Below are 23510 nucleotides of genomic sequence, written 5' to 3'. Positions count from 1 at the left end.
AGTTGAATCGTCTCCTCATGACCCCCCTGCGTCTTCATCCTAAGTGGCGCCGTGACCTCCCTAATCAACCCAGATCCCAACGGACGACTATCTAGGGCATGTACAGGGAAAGGCTTATCAACCGGAAGGAGGGGAATCCCTAACTCAACACAGAATTTACGATCTACAAAATTCCCAGCTGCGCCTGAATCGACTAGCGCCTTATGCTGGGAATGAGGTGCAACCTGTGGAAAACAAACAGGTATAGTTATGTGTACGACAGAAAGCTCTGGGTAAGTAGGGCGCCTACTCACCTGGGAGGACTCCCCAATGTGTGACCTGCCGTTTCCCTCACCAGGGGACCCTCCCCAGCACCTAGCCGCGGTGTGCCCTCCGTGGCCACAGTTGGTGCAGGAGACCGCCCCCCTCAGGCTCCTTCTTCTCCCCCCTCTAGCGCCAGCACCTCCGAGCTCCATCGGGCTCGGCTCGGAGGCGCTGGAGGGTGGAATGGGCGACCCCCACCTGGGACGTCCGCGGGTCGCGAGCAGGGTGTCCAGCCGAATGGCCATGTCCACCAACTGGTCAAATGATAGTGTAGTATCCCTGCACGCTAACTCTCTGCGGACGTCCTCCCGAAGGCTGCATCTAAAGTGGTCTATGAGGGCCCGCTCATTCCACCCTGCATCTGCCGCTAGAGTCCGGAACTCCAGCGCAAACTCTTGAGCGCTCCTCATCCCCTGCCGGAGGTAGAATAGACGCTCCCCCGCCGCCTTCCCTTCTGGTGGATGGTCGAAGACCGCACGGAAGCGGCGGGAGAACTCCGCATAGGTGACAGTGGCGGCGTCTATTCTCCTCCATTCGGCGTTGGCCCACTCCAACGCCTTGCCGGTGAGACAGGAGATGAGGGCGGAAACGCTCTCGTGTCCCGAGGGCGCCGGGTGTACGGTGGCAAGGTAGAGTTCCACCTGTAACAGGAACCCCTGACACCCGGCAGCGGTGCCGTCGTACGCCCTCGGGAGCGAGAGCCGAATCCCACTGGGTTCCGGTTGTTGGACGGGCGGGCTGACCGATGGTGATGGTGCGGTAGGTGGAGGTGTGGGTACATCGCTGGTCTCCCATCGATGGAGAATGTTCATCACCCGGTCCAGGGCGTGCCCGATCTGGTTAATCCGATCGTCTTGACCACGGAGACGCTCCTCCATGATGTCGGTGGGTGCTCCTGCTGATTCCATGCGATGGTGTGTAATTCTGTCAGGTGTTGCTGTAGATTGGTGTGGTGTGGAATCAGGCGCAGGACGCAGAAGTTAAGTCCAACAAAGACTTTTAGTAGAGCACACAAAATACAATCCAAACAGCCCGGAGGCGAGAAAAGCGCACACAGGCGTAAACAAACGAGCGCACAAAACATGTGCGAAAATCCTCTCCTAAAATAAACAAGGAGGAAAGCTACAAATAGCGCACCGAAACGGGTAGCGCAACAACACGACAACGGGAACAATTACACACAACACCTAAACTCACAACAAGGAACTAAATAGGGTGCTTAATGAGACATAACACAAAACAGGTGTGACAAACAGACAAAACCAATCAAACATGAAACATAGAACGGTGGCAGCTAGTACTCCGGAGACGACGACCGCCGAAACCTGCCCGAACAAGGAGGAGGGGCCGCCTCGGCCGAAACCGTGACACTCAAACAGTCACACTCCAAACTCCACTATGGCCAAGACCAACGAGCTGTCAAAGGACACCAGAAACAAAATTGTAGACCTGCACCAGGCTGGGAAGACTGAATCTGCAATAGGTAAGCAGCTTGGTTTGAAGAAATCAACTGTGGGAGCAATTATTAGGAAATGGAAGACATACAAGACCACTGATAATCTCCCTCGATCTGGAGCTCCACGCAAGATCTCACCCCGTGGGGTCAAAATGATCACAAGAACGGTGAGCAAAAATCCCAGAACCACACGGGGGACCTAGTGAATGACCTGCAGAGAGCTGGGACCAAAGTAACAAAGCCTACCATCAGTAACACATTACGCCGCCAGGGACTCAAATCCTGCAGTGCCAGACGTGTCCCCCTGCTTAAGCCAGTACATGTCCAGGCCCGTCTGAAGTTTGCTAGAGTGCATTTGGATGATCCAGAAGAGGATTGGGAGAATGTCATATGGTCAGATGAAACCAAAAATATGACTTTTTGGTAAAAACTCAACTCGTCGTGTTTGGAGGACAAAGAATGCTGAGTTGCATCCAAAGAACACCATACTTACTGTGAAGCATGGGGGTGGAAACATCATGCTTTGGGGCTGTTTTTCTGCAAAGGGACCAGGACGACTGATCCGTGTAAAGGAAAGAATGAATGGGGCCATGTATCGTGAGATTTTGAGTGAAAACCTCCTTCCATCAGCAAGGGCATTGAAAATGAAACGTGGCTGGGTCTTTCAGCATGACAATGATCCCAAACACACCGCCCGGGCAACGAAGGAGAGGCTTCGTAAGAAGCATTTCAAGGTCCTGGAGTGGCCTAGCCAGTCTCCAGATCTCAACCCCATAGAAAATCTTTGGAGGGAGTTGAAAGTCCGTGTTGCCCAGCGACAGCCCCAAAACATCACTGCTCTAGAGGAGATCTGCATGGAGGAATGGGCCAAAATACCAGCAACAGTGTGTGAAAACCTTGTGAAGACTTACAGAAAACGTTTGACCTGTGTCATTGCCAACAAAGGGTATATAACAAAGTATTGAGAAACTTTTGTTATTGACCAAATACTTATTTTCCACCATAATTTGCAAATAAATTCATAAAAAATCCTACAATGTGATTTTCTGGGGAAAAAAATCTCATTTTGTCTGTCATCGTTGACGTGTACCTATGATGAAAATTACAGGCCTCTCTCATCTTTTTAAGTGGGAGAACTTGCACAATTGGTGGCTGACTAAATACTTTTTTTCCCCACTGTATGTATCTATTATTACTTTTATTATTACGTGTTTTACTTTTCTTTTATTTCTCTATTTAATTTCTCTCTGCTTTGTTGGGAAGGGCCCGTAAGTAAGTATTTCACTGTTAGTCTACAACTGTTGTTTACAAAGCATTTGACGAATCACATTTTTAATGTAATTGATTTAATTTGATACTAAATGTAATATCACCTAAAGAATGTGCCTGTTTGAAACAGACCCCCTCAGTATGTAAATGTTGTCTGAAACCATCAGAGAATGTCAGTGAAATACAGCTGTCTGCTTCTTGCTTAGAAAGGTCAGTCTGCTATGTCTCTCTCGTGTCACTTTAGTTTATTAGTCACTGTGCACACACAGATGTTTTCAGATCTGTCACACGCACGCACCAACGCATGCACTCTCACACACACACACACATACTAGGTTGTATTCCCAGCTAGCCTGTCCCTATCTGAACTCGAAACCAAACCACAGAGCGAGTCAAAGGAGTCATCCACAGTATCTCTATAATGGGACTCTATAATATGATTGACATGTTATCAGCCTCTGGTGGCATGAGAGCTGCACTGAGGTACACTGACAGGAGAGGTGAGGATAAGGTGAATGGAGGATAGAGGAGATGGAGGGATGATGGACCCGAGGGTAGATGAGTACATGGGTGCATCCCAAATGGCACCCTATTCCCTACTTAGTGCATTACTTTTGACCCGATTTCTATGGGTCCAGATCAAAAGTAGTGCACTATATAGGGAATAGGATGCCATTTGAGATGCACTCCATGAGGTGAGTGAGGGAGCAAGGGAAGGTAATGGGAGGCCAACCCCCCACGTCTGATCTAATAATGGGGAGAAGGGAGACGACAGAGAGGGGTATGTGTCAGATTAATTGTGACAGTGTGACTGGTGTCTGAGGTCAGACGGTCTGAGGAGACACTGCAGGAATACAGAACAGATCAGCTTTCCCCTCGGCTGTTGCTCACATCTATCATATCACATCTCCTCACTGCCAGGATACTGTGGGGTTGGACAGATAGTAGCTCTTGTCCAGGGTGTTACGTGCAGTTTGCTGACATTAAGAAGGCTCAGCTTCAGGAATCCGCACGTAATGCTCTGGACCAGAGCTAGACAAATAATGTAGTAGTTATTCTACTAATGTGATCAAGGGAATGGAATGCTAGGAAATACATTGGCCTTTTCTGACGATAAGGTTTCAGTACCACGTATAGTCATCAGGAGTTTAAATAACTTGGAATAGCTGTGCAAATGGAACAGGAGTATAACCTGAGGCCTATTCACCGCTGTGTGCGTGCGCATGTGCGCATTAGAGTGTAGAGTCCAAGTGTGTGACTGTGTTTTTCTGTCACAACAATCCCGCCACTCCCCTGCCTGTGTTCTATCAGACCCACGGCGTGGGAGATTTACCCACAATGCCGAGTCCTGCGGGGGTGTGAGTAGCGCTCCGCTGGTGCTCGGCTCCACACCTCCTGATGTCCTGCTGGTAGCTGTCACAGCAGCACACACACACACACACACACCACCGTCAGTGTAAGAAGTTATGACAGGAGTGGTGTCCTGGAATACCTTGTTTCTTCCTAGGAGTGAATAATGCGTTGTGATTCTCCCTAACGCTCGCATTCATTCCAAGATTTCCATCTAAAGCCCCAGTGCTGTTTCTGAGAAATGGGAGACATGTCCTCCAGGCACAAAGACATACCAGGGGTGGATGATCAAAGCCCTAGATAACACTGAACACTCCACCAGCCAGGGTCATCATGAGACGCGTGGCCCGCCCGGGTTGCGTCCCAGACGGAACCCTATTCCCTATGCAGGGCTCTACGCTGACATTTTTTACAAGGAGCACGTGTGCGCCTAAGTTGAAAAATTTAGGCTCACACAAATAAATTTAGGAGCACAATGAAATTTTTTTGACATATTAAAGCTAGAATCCTTCATTTTCTAGGCGCACTGGTGCTCCTAAATTATACAATTCCAGGTCGCACAGCGAAATATTATGGTCGCCTTGAAGAGCCCTGCTATGTAGTACACCTATTCCCTATGTAGTGCACCTATTCCCTATATAGTACACCTATTCCCTATGTAGTGCACTGCTTTTGACCAGGACTCTGATGTCTGTTGATCTCTCTCTCTCCAATTCAATTCAAGGGGCTTTATTGGCATGGGAAACATATGTTTACATTGCCAAAGCAAGTGAAATAGATAATAAACATAAGTGAAATAAACAATAGAAAATTAACAGTAAACATTACACTCACAAGAGTTCCAAAATAATAAAGACATTTCAAATGTCATATTATGTCTATATACAGTGTTATAATGATGTGCAAATAGTTAAAGTACAAAAAGGAAAAGAAATCAACATAAATGTAGGTTGTATTTACAATGGTGTTTGTTCTTCACTGGTTGCCCTTTTCTTGTGGCAACAGGTCACAAATCTTGCTGCTGTGATTGCACACTGTGGTATTTCACCCAATAGATATGGGAGTTTATCCAAATTGGATTTGTTTTCGAATTCTTTGTGGGTCTGTGTAATCTGAGGGAAGTATGTGTCTCTAATATGGTCATACATTTGGCAGGAGGTTAGGAAGTGCAGCTCAGTTTCCACCTCATTTTGTGGGCAGTGTGCACATAGCCTGTCTTCTCTTGAGAGCCAGGTCTGCCTACGGCGGCCTTTCTCAATTGCAAGGCTATGCTCACTGAGTCTGTACATACATAGTCAAAGATTTCCTTAAGTTTGGGTCAGTCACAGTGGTCAGGTATTCTGCCGCTGTGTACTCTCTGTGTAGGGCCAAATAGCATTCTAGTTTGCTCAGTTTTCTTGTAACTTCTTTCCAATATGTCAAGTAATTATCTTTTTGTTTTCTCATGATTTGGTTGGGTCTAATTGTGTTGCTGTCCTGGGGCTCTGTGGGGTCTGTTTGTGTTTGTGAACAGAGCCCCAGGACCAGCTTGCTTAGGGGACTCTTCTCCATGTTCATCTCTCTGTAGATGATGGCTTTGTTATGGAAGGTTTGGGAATCGTTTCCTTTTAGGTGGTTGTAGAATTCAACAGCTCTTTTCTGGATTTTGATAATTAGCGGGTATCGGCCTTATTCTGCTCTGCATGCATTATTTGGTGTTTTACATTGTACACAGAGGATATTTTTGCAGAATTCTGCATGCAGAGTCTCAATTTGGTGTTTGTCCCATTTTGTGAATTCTTTGTTGGTGAGCGGACCCCAGACCTCACAACCATAAAGGTTGTCTCTGTCTATCTCTCTCTTCCATAAGGGTCTAGTCAAAAGTAGTGCACTTTGTAGGGAATAGGGTGCCATTTGGACGGCACCCCTTCCTCACTGCTACGTCTTCACTTCCTGTTTCTCTCCGCGGGAGCTGGATACAGATAAATAGCATTAACAATGTACATAGAACAGTGAAAATGCTAAGTGGATATACATAATACATTAACTTATTATTTTGGCTTTGGAGCTATTAAGATAATGTATTCTCTTGTCTGAAGAGCATATAACAATGGTGACGTCAATGCTTCTTCATGGGGCTTTGTGGGCTTTGACCATAGAAGGAGGGGACTGACATAAGTCCTGCTGAGACTGAGGATGTCCTAATATGGACACTGTAAAGGATGGCTGGATTAGGCTAGCTACTTTATTTACAGTGCATTCGGAAAGTATCCAGACCCCTTGACTTTTTCCACATTTTGTTACGTTACAGCCTTATTCTAAAATTGATTAAATAAATACAAATCGAATCAATCTACACACAATACCCCATAATGACAAGGCAAAAACAGGTTTTTAGAAATGTTTAGAAATGTATTACAATTAAAAAACAGAAATACCTTATTTACATAAGTATTCAGACCCTTTGCTATGAAAATTTAAATTGGGCTCAGGTGCATCCTGTTTCCATTGATCATCTTTGAGATGTTTCTACAACTTCGTTGAAGTCCACCTGTGGTAAATTAAATTGATTGGAAATTATTTGGAAAGGCACACACCTGTCTATATAAGGTCCCACAGTTGACAGTGCATGTCAGAGCAGAAACCAAGCCATGAGGTCGAAGGAATTGTCCGTAGAGATCCGAGACAGGATTGTGTCGAGGCACAGATCTGGGGAAAGGTACCAAAAAATGTCTGCAGCATTGAAGGTCTCCAAGAACACAGTGGCCTCCATCATTCTTAAATGGAAGAAGTTTGGAACCACCAAGACTCTTCCTAGAGTTGGCTGCCCAGCCAAACTGAGCAATCGGGGGAGAAGGGCCTTGGTCAGGGAGGTGACCAAGAACCCGATGGTCATGCTGAGAAAGCTCCAGAGTTCCTCTGTGGAGAAGGTAGAACCTTCCAGAAGGACAACTATCTTTGCAGCACTCCACCAATCAGGCCTTTGTGGTAGAGTGGCCAGACAGAAGCCACTCCTCAGTAAAAGGCACATGACAGCCCGCTTGGAGTTTGCCAAAAGGCACCTAAAGGACTCATACTATGAAAAACAAGATTCTCTGGTCTGGTGAAACCAAGATTGAACTCTTTGGCTTGAATGCCAAGCGTCACATCTGGAGGAAACCTGGCACCATCCCTACGGTGAGGCATGGTGGAGGCAGCATAATGATGTTTTTGAGCGGCAGGGACTGGGAGACTAGTCAGGACAGAGGGAAAGATTAACGGAGAAAAGTACAGAGAGATCCTTGATGAAAACCTGCTCCAGAGCATTCAGGACCTCAGACTGGGGCGAAGGTACACCTTCCAACAGGACAATGACCCCTAAGTACACAGCCAAGACAATGCAGGAGTGGCTTCGGGACAAGTCTCTGAATGTCCTTGAGTGGCCCAGCCAGAGCCCGGACTTTCGGAGAGACCTGAAAATAGCTGTGCAGAGACGCTCCCCATCCAACCTGACAGAGCTTGAGAGGTTCTGCAGAGAAGAATGGGAGAAACTCCCCAAATACAGGTGTGCCAAGCATGTAGCATCATACCCAATAAGACTCGAGGCTGTAATCACTGCCAAAGGTGCTTCAACAAAGTACTGAGTAAAGGGTCTGAATACTTATGTAAATGTGATATTTCAGTCTTTTAGTTTTTAGAAATTTGCAAAAATTCTAAAAACCTGTTTTGCTTTGTCATTATGGGGTATTGTGTGTAGATGGATGAGGGGGGGAAAACAATTAAATCCATTTTAGAATAAGGCTGTAACGTAACAAAATGTGGAAAAAGTCAAGGGGTCTGAATACTTTCCGAATGCACTCTAGGTAGCACAAACCTTGAGTATTGCTGCCACCCCTGTTCATTTCCTAATAATTGTATTTTCCGTAGATCGCCATGATTAAGGTGGTTGCTGCCAGGTTGGTGTGTAAGGTGGTGGACTGCGCCATCCAGGTATATGGGCATGCGGGTGTATCTTGCTCGTGTATCTTTTTAACTGAGGTGACTGCTTTGTTGTTTTTCGATTCACGGATTGCCCCTTTAAGCAACATTATTTTTGATAGATCAGATCAGTATTGATTTTTTAGAATCATTCAAAGCAAACTTGATCCATCTTAATTTAGCAATAAAACTGGGGACATTTCCTCATGACATTGCCAGTGTTTGTTTTGATCCAGACTCTGCTAGTCATGCTGCGGTGCCACATATTACCGTGTCACAAATTACCTATCCTCTCACCCGCTCACAGACAAACGCTGTGAGATGGAAAAATGCTTTCTCACAACGTCGACAGGCAGGCAGGCCACTGAGCATCAGCCACACAGACAGTGACAGGTAGCAGCTCAGAGATGCAAATGGGGACGCAGAATGGGGAAAACATAGGGAAATGGTTTTGCATATCAATTATCAATGTTTTTAGTAACTATGTTGAAGTGAGCTTTACTGAAAGGTGCGTGTCTCAAATGCAAACAACAGTCCTAATATAGTGTATAGTCAGAAGACAAATTAAACTTTGATCTGACTTTGATCTTATGCATAGTGATCTTTTGTTCCAGTCTGTAGCTGATGTAGATATTACACTGAAGCTGGCATTTACCTCCTGCAAACATTGCGAAACATTTATACAAGGTGTGAGAATGGCCATTAGAAAAGCTGGAGGTAAATGCCAGCTTGAGTGTAATCTCTCTCTCTCTCTCTTCTCTCTCTCTCTCTCTCTCTCTCTCTCTCTCTCTCTCTCGCTCTCTCTCTCTCTCTCTCTCTCTCTCTCTCTCTCCTCAAGGCTACAGGGTATGTATCTGTCTCTGTGAGGTCTTAAACTATATACTGTTTTATTGCCTATTCGGTTGCTGCTGTATCATCAGAATCAATAATTTTCTAAATAATAATTGTTGTTGTTCAGATGGTGTATGTCCATGGTTCATTCATTAGCGCACTCCCTTGCAAAATGTGCATTTTGCATCTGAAAACAAGCATTTCTTAATCAAGCTTTATTTAGACAGCACATTTCAGACATGGAATGCAATTCAATGTGCTTCACAGGAAAAAACAAAGAAAAAACAATGAAAATAAAAGCTGAAATATTTACTACACAACAACAAAAGAAGGACAAAAACTGAACGACTAAAAAGCACCCTAAGGAAGGCAAAGCTAAAAAGATGCGTTTTAAGATCTCTTTTAAATATTTCCACAGTTTCGGCCCCCCTCAGGTTCTCTGGCAGGCTATTCCAGTGCAGAGACCTTAAAACCAGTGTAATGTGTGCTCTCCATCTGTTCTTGGTCAGTACCTGTGCTGCAGCATTCTGTATGTTTTGCAGTTGACCAATGGCTTTCTTGGGTAGACCAGACAGGAGAGCATTACAGGGCTCTGCTTTTGTATGTGGCCTTTTTCAACTTTACTGGAGCTATGACATCAATGGTTGCTTAATTTGCTATTCAAGTTATCAACTAAATCATCCTGCACATTAGGTATTCACTCCACTCCAGTGTGTCTCCATGGCAGCCATTACGGCCTTTTTCAACTTTACTGGAGCTATGGCATTATCTCCACATACGGAGATAGTGAGCTTTACATATCTAAAACATGATCATGATTAAGGGTTCTATTCATTCCGTATCGTGGAAATTCAGCTTTATAGCGTGATTGAAATTTAAAGGCAATGTTCCCGCGTTAGCGGAGACTGCAGTCACGGTAAACGCTGCAGATGTCAGCTCAATAGGAAATTACCTTTACATTTCTAGCGCGCTATCCGTAACGCTTCAGCGATACAGATTGAATAGAGCCCTAACTCTTGCTCTGCCTTAATGTGATTGTGGGAGGAATAATGTGAAGATCTGTCAGAACAAGTGTTGTGTCTGCTGGACAACAGATGATGCTATGGGACGGCCGGTTGTGGTACAGCCCGGGAATGAACCCGGGTCTGTAGTAACACCTCTAGCACTGCGATGCAGTGCCTTACACCGCTGCGCCACTCGGGAGGCCCAAATTGAGTCATTTTATAAGCATTAAGAATGACTTATAATGCCTTAACTCATAAAATATTTAAATAAAGATTTTGATATGCTGTAGAATTGCATGATTGTTGCAAGGACTCCTTCATATGCATTTTTCACAATACAAATGTTTACAGTGGGGGAAAAAAGTATTTAGTCAGCCACCAATTGTGCAAGTTCTCCCACTTAAAAAGATGAGACAGGCCTGTAATTGTCATCATAGGTACACATCAACTATGACAGACAAAATGAGAAAAAATATTCCAGAAAATCACATTGTAGGATTTTGTATGAATTTATTTGCAAATTATGGTGGAAAATAAGTATTTGGTCAATAACAAAAGTTTCTCAATACTTTGTTATATACCCTTTGTTGGCAATGACACAGGTCAAACGTTTTCTGTAAGTCTTCACAAGGTTTTCACACACTGTTGCTGGTATTTTGGCCCATTCCTCCATGCAGATCTCCTCTAGAGCAGTGATGTTTTGGGGCTGTCGCTGGGCAACACGGACTTTCAACTCCCTCCAAAGATTTTCTATGGGGTTGAGATCTGGAGACTGGCTAGGCCACTCCAGGACCTTGAAATGCTTCTTACGAAGCCACTCCTTCGTTGCCCGGGTGGTGTGTTTGGGATCATTGTCATGCTGAAAGACCCAGACACATTTCATCTTCAATGCCCTTGCTGATGGAAGGAGGTTTTCACTCTAAATCTCACGATACATGGCCCCATTCATTCTTTCCTTTACACGGAAAAGTCGTCCTGGTCCCTTTGCAGAAAAACAGCCCCAAAGCATGATGTTTCCACCCCCATGCTTCACAGTAGGTATGGTGTTCTTTGGATGCAACTCAGCATTCTTTGTCCTCCAAACACGACGAGTTGAGTTTTTAGCAAAAAGTTATATTTTGGTTTCATCTGACCATATGACATTCTCCCAATCATCTTCTGGATCATCCAAATGCACTCTAGCAAACTTCAGACAGGCCTGGACATGTACTGGCTTAAGCAGGGGGACACGTCTTTCACTGCAGGATTTGAGTCCCTGGCGGCGTAGTGTGTTACTGATGGTAGGCTTTGTTACTTTGGTCCCAGCTCTCTGCAGGTCATTCACTAGGTCCCCCTGTGTGGTTCTGGGATTTTTGCTCACCGTTCTTGTGATCATTTTGACCCCACGGGGTGAGATCTTGCGTGGAGCCCCAGATCGAGGGAGATTATCAGTGGTCTTCCATTTCCTAATAATTGCTCCCACAGTTGATTTCTTCAAACCAAGCTGCTTACCTATTGCAGATTCAGTCTTCCCAGCCTGGTGCAGGTCTACAATTTTGTTTCTGGTGTCCTTTGACAGCTCTTTGGTCTTGGCCATAGTGGAGTTTGGAATGTGACTGTTTGAGGTTGTGGACAGGTGTCTTTTATGCAGATAACAAGTTCAAACAGGTGCCATTAATACAGGTAACGAGTGGAGGACAGAGGAGCCTCTTAAAGAAGAAGTTACAGGTCTGTGAGAGCCAGAAATCTTGCTTGTTTGTAGGTGACCAAATACTTATTTTCCACCATAATTTGCAAATAAATTCATTAAAAATCCTACAATGTGATTTTCTGGAAAGAAAATTCTCAATTTGTCTGTCATAGTTGACGTGTACCTATGATGAAAATTACAGGCCTCTCTCATCCTTTTAAGTGGGAGAACTTGCACAATTGGTGGCTGACTAAATACTTTTTTCCCCCACTGTATGTATTTAATTACCTTGTGGCTATAGTGCCAGAGATTGATTGAAACAACTCCTCCTGAGACTGAGGCTGTCCTAATATAGACACCTTAGACTTGGACCTCACCTTGGATCCTTGTTGATACAGTATGGCCCTGGAATAAACAAGCCTCCATTCTGACAGTACATTCACAGAGTAGCTTTGCTGGGTATATATGACTGGTCTGCAAAATCATTCAAACCATCCATTAGTTAATGCAGTGCCATGAGCTTCCTAGCTCTGGCTAAATTAATTAAAAATAAACATATTTTTTTCTTACAAATTAAGTTTGACTTCTGAAACAGATGGCGTATACAGTCTAAGATCTTGATGATTTCTTCCCCGTTATCAACTGGTCCAACGCCCATTAATTTTACAGAATAGTTGGGCTCTCAACCTAAAGGTTTGACTGAAGGTTTAGACTCTGCACCTGGTCCACACTGCATTGGGCATTCACTGGCTGCAGCCCAAATTGCACCCTCTTCCTTACATAGCGCACTACTTTTGACCAGGGCCCATAGTACTCACAACCCGGGTTTCCCAAAAGCATCTTAAGGCTAAGTTCATCTTTTGAACCCTAACCATGAATTTAGCCATAAGATGGTGAAAAGTAGTGCACTATGTAGGGAATATGGTGCCATTTGGGACATAGCCACTGCCTGTAGCTCAGCAATCTGTAATTGGAGCTCAGTGACATTTTCCCCCCTAATCCGCAATTTCTGAATTAACTTCTGGAAGTTACCCAGGTCCCATTGTGTGGGAATTCAAGGTTTTGCACTGGGCAACAGGGAGGGAGAGCTGGAAAGATTTATTGGGCTAAAGGACTAGCCTGGTTTTTGGGAACAGTGAAATGTTCTAGTCCATTTGTCAAGGTGGAGTCCAATTCTGTCATAGACTAAATGGAAAATAAACAGTGCTAGCTAGCTACAGCAGCCCTCTGTAGACTTATGTTGTGGAAAGTTCTCATGAAGTATTCTCATACAGTGAGGGAAAAAAGTATTTGATCCCCTGCTGATTTTGTACGTTTGCCCACTGACAAAGACATGATCAGTCTATAATTTTAATGGTAGGTTTATTTGAACAGTGAGAGACAGAATAACAACAAAAAAATCCAGAAAAACGCATGTCAAAAATGTTATAAATTGATTTGCATTTTATTGAGGGAAATAAGTATTTGAACCCTCTGCAAAACATGACTTAGTACTTACTTGTTGGCAAAACCCTTGTTGGCAATCACAGAGATCAGACGGTTCTTGTAGTTGGCCACTAGGTTTGCACACATCTCAGGAGGGATTTTGTCCCACTCCTCTTTGCAGATCTTCTCCAAGTCATTAAGGTTTCGAGGCTGACGTTTGGCAACCCGAACCTTCAGCTCCCTCCACAGATTTTCTATGGGATTAAGGTCTGGAGACTGGCTAGGCCACTCCAGGACCTTAATGTGCTTCTTCTTGAGCCACTCCTTTGTTGCCTTGGACATGTGTTTTGGGTCATTGTCATGCTGGAATACCCATCCACGACCCATTTTCAATGCCATGGCTGAGGGAAGGAGGTTCTCACCCAAGATTTAACGGTACATGGCCCCGTCCATCGTCCCTTTGATGCGGTGAAGTTGTCCTGTCCCCTTAGCAGAAAAACACCCCCAAAGCATAATGTTTCCACCTCCATGTTTGACGGTGGGGATGGTGTTCTTGGGGTCATAGGCAGCATTCCTCCTCCTCCAAACACGGCGAGTTGAGTTGATGCCAAAGAGCTCGATTTTGGTCTCATCTGACCACAACACTTTCACCCAGTTCTCCTCTGAATCATTCAGATGTTCATTGGCAAACTTCAGACGGGCTTGTATATGTGCTTTCTTGAGCAGGGGGACCTTGCGGGCGCTGCAGGATTTCAGTCCTTCACGGCGTAGTGTGTTACCAATTGTTTTCTTGGTGACTATGATCCCAGCTGCCTTGAGATCATTGACAAGATCCTCCCGTGTAGTTCCTCACCGTTCTCATGATCATTGCAACTCCACGAGGTGAGATCTTGCATGGAGCCCCAGGCAGAGGGAGATTGATAGTTATTTTGTGTTTCTTCCATTTGCGAATAATCGCACCAACTGTTGTCACCTTCTCACCAAGCTGCTTGGCGATGGTCTTGTAGCCCATTCCAGCCTTGTGTAGGTCTACAATCTTGTCCCTGACATCATTGGAGAGCTCTTTGGTCTTGGCTATGGTGGAGAGTTTGGAATCTGATTGATTGATTGCTTCTGTGGACAGGTGTCTTTTATACAGGTAACAAACTGAGATTAGGAGCACTCCCTTTAAGAGTGTGCTCCTAATCTCAGCTCGTTACCTGTATAAAAGACACCTGGGAGCCAGAAATCTTTCTGATTGAGAGGGGGTCAAATACTTATTTCCCTCATTAAAATGCAAATCAATTTATAACATTTTTTTACCATTAAAATTATAGACTGATCATTTCTTTGTCAGTGGGCAAACTTACAAAATCAGCAGGGGATCAAATACTTTTTTCCCTCACTGTACATGTTTACTTTATTTAAACCTGGTAATATGCACAGGGTTACCAAACAATCACCATCAACCAACAACAACAAACAAAAAAAGAATCATAAACGAGAATATTAAAGGGGTTCTCAAAAGTACTGTATACTTGTCCTCAGGGAAGCGTGTCCATTATATATATTACATTATTATTAAATTGAAAAATATACATAAAACCAATATGTTTACAAAGAGAAGAAGATATAAAGTACAGTTGATGAACTATTGAAGCAGTAGCGCTTCCGCAAAGTCCCTTGTTTAATGAAATGTTTATGAACAAACAATTCTCTTGGTCTGTTTCTTCTTCTGTGCGCTCCTCTTGCGTCTTTGTCCCTGGGGAAAGAATCAAGTTATTAATTTGTTCACATCAAACATTAGTTTAGACTAGAGTGACAAATCAGATGGAGGTGAATTTAACACAACAGGTTTTAAACTTTTTTTGTGTTAGCGGTTTTTAACTATTTTGAATGAACTCTATTCTTAACATGCTTGCAAACAGAATTCCTCTCTGGGCACAAAAAAGTGATTAATTGGTTTATTGATTGATAGACTCAGTTGGGGTTGAGGGATACGTGGAGGGGTACATGGGTCTCACCAAGGGTTCGGGTTTATCTGGGACGTCCATAGCAGAGTACGCTCCTGGTTGTCCTCTTGGCTTCCCGTTCTTCCTCTCCTTCTGCAGCTGCCTCCGTACTCTGGTTACCTGGAAGAACAGCGACATGATGTAACACTTCAATTATACAATGTTGAATGCAAGTTGACTAAGTATCGCTAAGATACAGTGCCTTGCAAAAGTATTCATCCCCCTTGGCATTTTTCCTATTTTGTTGCATTACAACCTGTAATTTAAATGGATTTTTATTTGGATTTCATGTAATGGACATACACAAAATAGTCAAAATTGGTGAAGTGAAATGAAAAAAAATAACTTGTTTCAAATAATTCTAAAAAAGAAATAACGGAAAAGTGGTGCGTGCATATGTATTCACCCCCTTTGCTATGAAGCCCCTAAATAAGATCTGGTGCAACCAATTACCTTCAGAAGTCACATAATTAGTTAAATAAAGTCCACTTGTGTGCAATCTAAGTGTCACATGATCTGTCACATGATCTCAGTATATATACACCTGTTCTGAAAGGCCCCAGTGTCTGCAACACCACTAAGCAAGGGGTACCACCAAGCAAGCGGCACCATGAAGACCAAGGAGCTCTCCAAACAGGTCAGGGACAACGTTGTGGAGAAGTACAGATCAGGGTTGGGTTATAAAAAAATATCAGAAACTTTGAACATCCCACGGAGCACCATTAAATCCATTATTAAAAAATTGAAAGAATATGGCACCACAACAAACCTGCCAAGAGAGGGCCGCCCACCAAAATTCACGGACCAGGCAAGGAGGGCATTAATCAGAGAGGCAACAAAGAGACCAAAGATAACCCTGAAGGAGCTGCAAAGCTCCACAGCGGAGATTGGAGTATCTGTCCATAGGACCACTTTAAGCTGTACACTCCACAGAGCTGCGCATTACGGAAGAGTGGCCAGACAAAATCCATTGCTTAAAGAAAAAAATAAGCAAACACGTTTGGTGTTTGCCAAAAGGCATATGGGAGACTCCCCAAACATATGGAAGAAGGTACTCTGGTCAGGTGAGACAAAAATTTAGCTTTTTGGCCATCAAGGAAAACGCTATGTCTGGGGCAAACCCAACACCTCTCATCACCCCGAGATCACCATCCCCACAGTGAAGCATGGTGGTGGCAGCATCATGCTGTGGGGATGTTTTTCATCGGCAGGGACTGGGAAACTGGTCAGAATTGAAGGAACGATGGATGGCGCTAAATACAGGGAAATTCTTGAGGGAAACCTGTTTCAGTCTTCCAGAGATTTGAGACTGGGACGGAGGTTCACCTTCCAGCAGGACAATGACCCTAAGCATACATCTAAAGCAACATTTTAGTGGTTTAAGGGGAAACATTTAAATGTCTTGGAATGGCCTAGTCAAAGGCCAGACCTCAATCGAATTGAGAATCTGTGGTATGACTTAAAAATTGCTGCACACCAGCGGAACCCATCCAACTTGATGGAGCTGGAGCAGTTTTGCCTTGAAGAATGGGCAAAAATCCCAGTGGCTAGATGTGCCAAGTTTATAGAGACATACCCCAAGAGACTTGCAGCTGTAATTGCTGCAAAAGGTGTCTCTACAAAGTATTGACTTTGGGGGGGTGAATAGTTATGCACGCTCAAGTTGTCCGTTTTTTTGTCTTATTTCTTGTTTGTTTCACAACAAAAAATATTTTGCATCTTCAAAGTGGTAGGCATGTTGTGTAAATCAAATGATACAATCCCCCAAAAATCCATTTTAATTCCAGGTTGTAAGGCAACAAAATAGGAAAAATGCCAAGGGGGTTGAATACTTTCGCAAGCCACTGTAGCCTCTCAGTAACTCCTGCTGAGACTTAGGCTGTCCTAATATGGACACTGTACATATCTCATGTCAGCAGTGTGTTTGAGAATCTCACTAAACAAAAAGTTCTGATATTAACTATGGACTTGTATCATGTGATGGTCTGCTCCTGGGTTGTCATGGCAATGTTGTGTACCTGAATGGTGGCGCTGGGGTTGTTGTTGCTGAGCAGAGAAAAAGATCCCACTCTGGATTTAGGCTTGTTATTCTTCTTGGTCCCAGACTGGCCCAAGTGTCTCCTGGCCCGCTCTGTCTGGAGGAACAACATTCCCGGGAGATCATTTAGAAACTAACAGGGGCCCGGCTACTGTATGTTACACAGGAGGCTGTTGAAGGGAGGACGGCTCATAATAATGGCTAGAATGGATAAATAGAACGGTAAGCATGGAAACCATGTCTTTGATGTGTTTGATGCGGTTCCATTTATTCTATCCCAAGCATTACAATGAGCCCTTCATATTTAAAATGACACTAGCCACCACTGTAGCATACCAAGTGCTTCAAGAAAACAACTCATGATAAGAAACTCCAGTACACCATCCATCACATTCTTTCTTATGCCACTGTTATTAAGGGATCACAAAAATTTCAACACAACAGCCCCATTGGATCATTTGAGACCGCTCCCTCTGTTTCGTCTCCCTCCCTGTCTCCAGTATTACCTGAACTTGGATGAGTGTGTTGGGGAAGCCCTTGGCTGAGAAGGACCCAGGAAGGCTGGAGTGCTTCCCCAACTCTCTCTTCTGTCTGTCCAACGGCACGTCCGACGGTATGTTGTCATCTTTCCACTTCAATTCAGAAATAAATGAGGCATTCTTGATGAACGTGGAGCTAGCACTGTGGCTTCAGCAATACAGTAGTGTTGTATAACTACAGTATGTACAATGTAACAAATTGCTGTAAATTTAGAGCAACATATTTACAATTAGCTACTGTAATTCTATATTACAGTACAGTACTGTAAAGAGCAATGGGGGAAGGTCTCATTGGCATTCCGATACACTGCTGTAAAATTATATTATACATTTTACAATACAATTTTACAGTAAAGTACTGTATTACCTGTTTTGCTGTATGTTCATTGCAGCATACTGTGAATTATGGTGCATTATGGGAAAATGTTGTGGATGGAGAAAGACACTCTGGGTCATTAACATATTTAGAGGCGTGCCTTGTACGTGTCTATATTTGTTGCACCCGCTAGTGAGAATGCTGTACCAATTAAACTGATATGTGGTAGTAGTGCCCAAATAATGAATGTGTATAGGGGACAGATCAGAGTGGCAGCAAGTCTTAAACCTTTACTGGTTGAGTGTTTTGCCAAGTCCTTTTGGTCTATTTTGCCCTGTATTCATTACCTGTTTGGAAGCCATTGTTTAGGCCTCTAGAAGTGCAAGTGATATAAAATGCCAAATATTCATAAATACGCTGTAATATACAAATACCTAGCAGCCAACCTGCTTGCACCAATGTAATTACAGTGAAATATACTTATTTATTGTACAGTAGGCAAATTGTACTGTGTTGTACTGTATGATTGCTCTGATATTACAGTAACTTAAAGGAAGCTGGTGGCAAGTTACTGTGAATACTACAGTAACATACTTGGCACTAGCCAGAGATGGGCAAGGATACTTCAAAAGGTATCTTGTTACAAATACAAAATACCTTGAAGACCAATGTATTCTTAATTACAACAACATTCTCAGTAACGGTTACAGAAACGTTTTACTTGCTATGACTGTGATATGTTTTTTAAAATCAACCTTAGTTTAATGCACTGACTGTACGTCCCTCTGGACAAGAGCGTCTGCTAAATGACCAAAATGTAAATGTTAAAATTAACACTTGCAAAGCACACTGCTGGACATTATGTAGTTAAGTGGGCTACTTGCAAGTTTATTTTTGTATTAGGAAATACTGTAGTGTATTGAGATTATGATGGTGTTAAATGTTTTTCATGAAGAAATGGAATGTTGTTTATGTTAGTATCAAAAGGGAATGTTTTAGTGTAACGCCACATACAACAGACAGGAAGTGTGTTGTAGACAGGAGAGACTGGTGATTGGCCAGAAGAGGGAGCCACCCATCTTTTTGTATTGTTTATAAATAGGGGCTAGACTACAGAAAGGGCAGAGCAGCCATTAGAATTGGAGGACACTGCTCTCCAGACCTCGCGAGTCTGTAAACTTATGCTGTAAGCTTGTGATCTGAATAAACTTATGATCAAGGATTCAGTATGAGTGGACTCCTTTGTTTATCAGCAATAATTGCCACCACTCATCCGATACGACAATACCAATGTATGTATTCTTATTAAACTGTTACAAGATACATGAATTGTACTTCAGGCCAGTGAAATACAAAATAGATATTGAAACTATTGAAATACTTATATCACATACATGTAACGGAAATACTGTCAATTGTTGGCAGTAGCTGCCTGCACTGTAAATCTGCAGTTACTAACCACTGTGCTTCCAGTAAGGCACTGTCAATTCTAGAATGACAGCATGTTGCTGTAGTCAGGTGTTACAGTAATATGCTATAAATTGTACTGTACATTTACAGTAACCTACTGGCTACTGTGCTGCCAGTAATTTACTGTAAAAACAACAGTGTACAGTTATAGTTGGCTAATTGGTTGTATTGTTTTGTTTTGCAGTTGTAGGTAGCCTAATTTATATAAATGTCTTACACCAAGTGTAGAGTGTGCCCCAAGTCGTCCTCTCTGTTGGGCACAAGAAAAATGTAAATCATTAATTAATGCAGTTTGGGAGAAATTAAATACCTTCTGTAAATGTAATCGTGTAAGTGTGTGCGTGCATGCCTGCACGTGTGTTGGTAAAGAGGTATATAGTCCTATATCCTGTCTTATACCCAGATATCTGTGCAATGACTGGTGAATGTATATTTAATATCAATATTCAATATCTTGGGACAAGCGTTTTAGTTGCATTGATTTTAGTGTCTCATTGGAATCATATTCCTCCTGGGGAGTTACCATTATACAGCGATATGTCTTACATACACAAACCCAGAGTGGAAAGTAATCCAGTACAATGTAGAAGCCCTCTGTGACAGAGAGCAGACTGTAGTAGGATGTATTTGTGGGGAGGGAGGCTCACATACCTGTGGCTTTGTCTGGGTATGAGTCTCTCTTGGAGCAGATGGCATCAGCCGCAGAAGCCCATCATTCTGAGAGAAGAGAATTTTACGATGTGATAAAAAAAAATGTTTTAACAACTTGTATTCTTTATTCCACTTACGTAATAATAATAATACACCTCAACCCCACTCATATGCACTTACTAAACAATTACTAAATTGATATGTTACAACATGTTTGTATGTTGTTAATTGCGTAATTATTGTTATTAGACAGGTATTACAGTAACTGAATGTAAAGTGTTACCATAGGTAACATAAACCATATCCTGTCAGGATGAGTAAGGGAAAACAGTGGCCATATTGTAAGAGTTCGGGGTAGGCTTCACTAGAACATATAAGAAAACAGAGTTTGTGTGATGAGGTGTGAATGAAGGAGTCAGGCGCAGGAGGTAAAACACTGAAGTCCAGAGTTTATTCCGTTTACATAAATAAAACGCACCCAGCGTCAAAACGAAACTATCACAAGGGAAATATTCCATCTTGGCAATAACAAATGGAAGAGTAGCTCAACCGAGCTACTCGCTCTCACAATGAAACAATCACTCACAAAGACAAGGAACGCCGAAACCTGCCCGAACAAGGAGGGGAGGCAGCCTCGGCGGAAGTCGTGACAGTTTGTATGCCCTTTCACAGTGTACATCCCCTCCATAAACATATCTCTCCTCCTTCCTAATATGGACACCATATTTGTACAAAGGTCAGTGCATGCCCTGTATACACTTCACACTCCAGTGCACGAGGTGTGCTCTGCTCTTTTTTCATTTATCTATTATGAAAACTTTTAGTGTAGTCCATTTTGTTCTGTGCTAGTTGTTGACGAGCACCGTAAATTACCCCTGTAATGTATTCTGTTCCATTATCCACATTCACCATGACCTTGGTGGGAAAAGGCACAGGCAAATAAACTCAGCATTGAATTCAACTAAACATTTTTAAAAATAGATTTCTTCAATAATGCTGCCCAAGGCAACGGGGAGTCCAACCACATCTGACGTTTATATAATTACACATACTATAATAGTGTAATTACACACAAAACACATACAACCTTGAATATTTCCCACACGGAAAATAATACTTGACTCAATCTTCCATGTTGTTGGTGAAAATCGTCTTTTGAAATGCTGCATCTTTATTTATTTTATTTTATTTAACCTTTATTTTATCAGGGAGTTATACTGAGACTAAGGTCTCTTTTACAGATGAGCCCTGAATTACAGAAATTACAAAAATACACACATCAAAATATAAAAACAAAATGCAAGCAGAAGGAAAAATCTTTCATATATCTGCTGTATGTATTGGCCAGATGAGGGTAATTACGTTGGACAGAACATGGGGAATGTCCACAAAGAATGTCGACCGCAAATATGGCAGCTCTGTGGCCACATTAAAAGTCTACAGAGAGTTTGTTCCATTGAGGGTATTTTTGGGGGCAGTAGTAATAGAATAGGTTACAATAAGACTTTGTTCCTGACTAGGTTACTGGAATGTTTAACTCTATTTAACTCCATGCATGTGTTCCATCCAAAATGTGACATGCTCAGCCAAATTACCACACACACACACACACACACACACACACACACACACACACACACACACACACACACACACACACACACACACACACACACACACAACACAAACACACACACAAACACACACTCTCTAAAAAAATGCTGGATTGTTTGGTTGACCCATCTGCTGGGTTGCAGGCGTTGGGTCACTTAGTTGGGTTGTTTTCTTAAAAAACTGCTGGGTTATTGAGATATGACCCAGCGGCTCAGCTCAGAAGACTAGAGGCATGGCTTAGTAGCGGTGTGGCTTTCAGATAGTTATTTATGGCCACCCGTGGGAGTAAATGTAATTGCAGTTTATCTGTTGTGTTTTTATCACATGTTAAGGCTGAACACTGACACTATTGAAGCTTTAATGAGGCTTACACAAGTGTATGAGTTCCTCAAGAGTCTATTCATATCCCAGTGTTGGGATATGTCAATAATAATATTATGAAATTTTCAGTGTAAAAACTTAACATGATGAACAGGAATGACATTTACTCTTACGGGAGGCCAAAAATAATTATCTGAATGCCACACCCCGAATAGGCCACGCTTCTGGAAAATAACCTATGGATTACATTAAAACATACCCAGCTGTTGGGTCAACCCAACTGATGGCAAAAAACAACAACTGATGGTTAAATTAACCCATGTTTGGGTAATCCAAATAATCCAACTGGCTGGGTCAAAATAGCCCATCATGTGTTCTGTCCAGTATTTACCCAGTGCTGGGTTACCAAATATCCCAAATGGAGTTGTTTTTAACCCAGCACACACTCAATGGAAACACAGAGAGAATTCATAGAATTTATTGGCTTCCTTTGGCTTCTGCGCTAATGTTGCTACTGCAGAGTCTGGAGAAGTGTTTTGAATAGCTTGTACAAAAAATAACACTGCTAGCACTAACACTTCTGAACTCCATCTACCTGACCAATGGAGCTCCTCCACAAAACGCAACAAACCCACAACTGTAACCTGGGGCCCCAATCCCTTACCTTTCCTTCGATGGTCTGCCCACCGACACAGTCTTCACCCTGTGATGTCCCAGTGCAGTCTGCACCATGTGTGAGCTGGAGCAAGCTGCCCTGCAGACAGAGCAGACTAAGGCACACCCAAAGAGCAGCTTCCATAATGGTCCAGGTCCAGGCACTGAGGCCCAGCCCTGTCAGCTCCCTGCTTTATACCATCCCCTCCTAAGCTAATGAGGACCAGATGCAGAGGAACAGAGGAAGGGGGGCCATGCCAGCTTCAGCTTCACACAGACAAACAGCATCGCACCACACCGCAGCTCAGCGTTCTACGCCAGCTAGCGGTTCTGAGGTTCTCCAAAAACATGCCTCCCCCAATAACCTCCCCACCTCCCACGCACCAGCCCGGGACAGCGCATGAAAGTCATTTTCCACTGATGCTTAAAATAAAATACATCTATATATAAAAAAAAATAATGTATTGTCACATACTGTAACTGCTGCCAGAGTGAGAGAGAGAAAGAAAGAGAGAGAGAGAGAATCAGTCAAACGAGCTAAGTCAAACCTCTTTTGAAAGCACTTGAAAGATTGGTGGCTAACTTTAAGGATATCCAGGAAAAGAGAAGTAGAATTGGTTTTACTTTTGATCTGCAAGCCAGAGATAAAGTTCTGGGTTTATACTGCTTTACC

General features: G+C 43.2%; 1 protein-coding gene across 1 annotated transcript; it reads right to left on the bottom strand.

Moving 5' to 3' along the window:
• Window positions 1–14621: 14621 nt before the first annotated feature.
• LOC311146403 (uncharacterized protein) lies at window positions 14622–23000 on the bottom strand. Its single transcript, XM_084182906.1, has 7 exons — window positions 22848–23000; window positions 20249–20314; window positions 19815–19847; window positions 17779–17904; window positions 17253–17369; window positions 15247–15354; window positions 14622–14984 (listed from the first exon to the last, which is right to left on the bottom strand). Exons 1-7 carry the CDS (start codon window positions 22980–22982, stop codon window positions 14922–14924), a joined length of 648 nt encoding a protein of 215 aa, XP_084039032.1. The 5' UTR covers window positions 22983–23000; the 3' UTR covers window positions 14622–14921.
• Window positions 23001–23510: the final 510 nt, after the last annotated feature.

The sequence above is a fragment of the Coregonus lavaretus genome (genome assembly GCF_964263955.1).
Source record: "Coregonus lavaretus genome assembly, chromosome: 2".
Classification (NCBI taxonomy): Eukaryota; Metazoa; Chordata; class Actinopteri; order Salmoniformes; family Salmonidae; genus Coregonus; species Coregonus lavaretus.
This window is presented reverse-complemented; position numbering and strand designations above follow the sequence as displayed.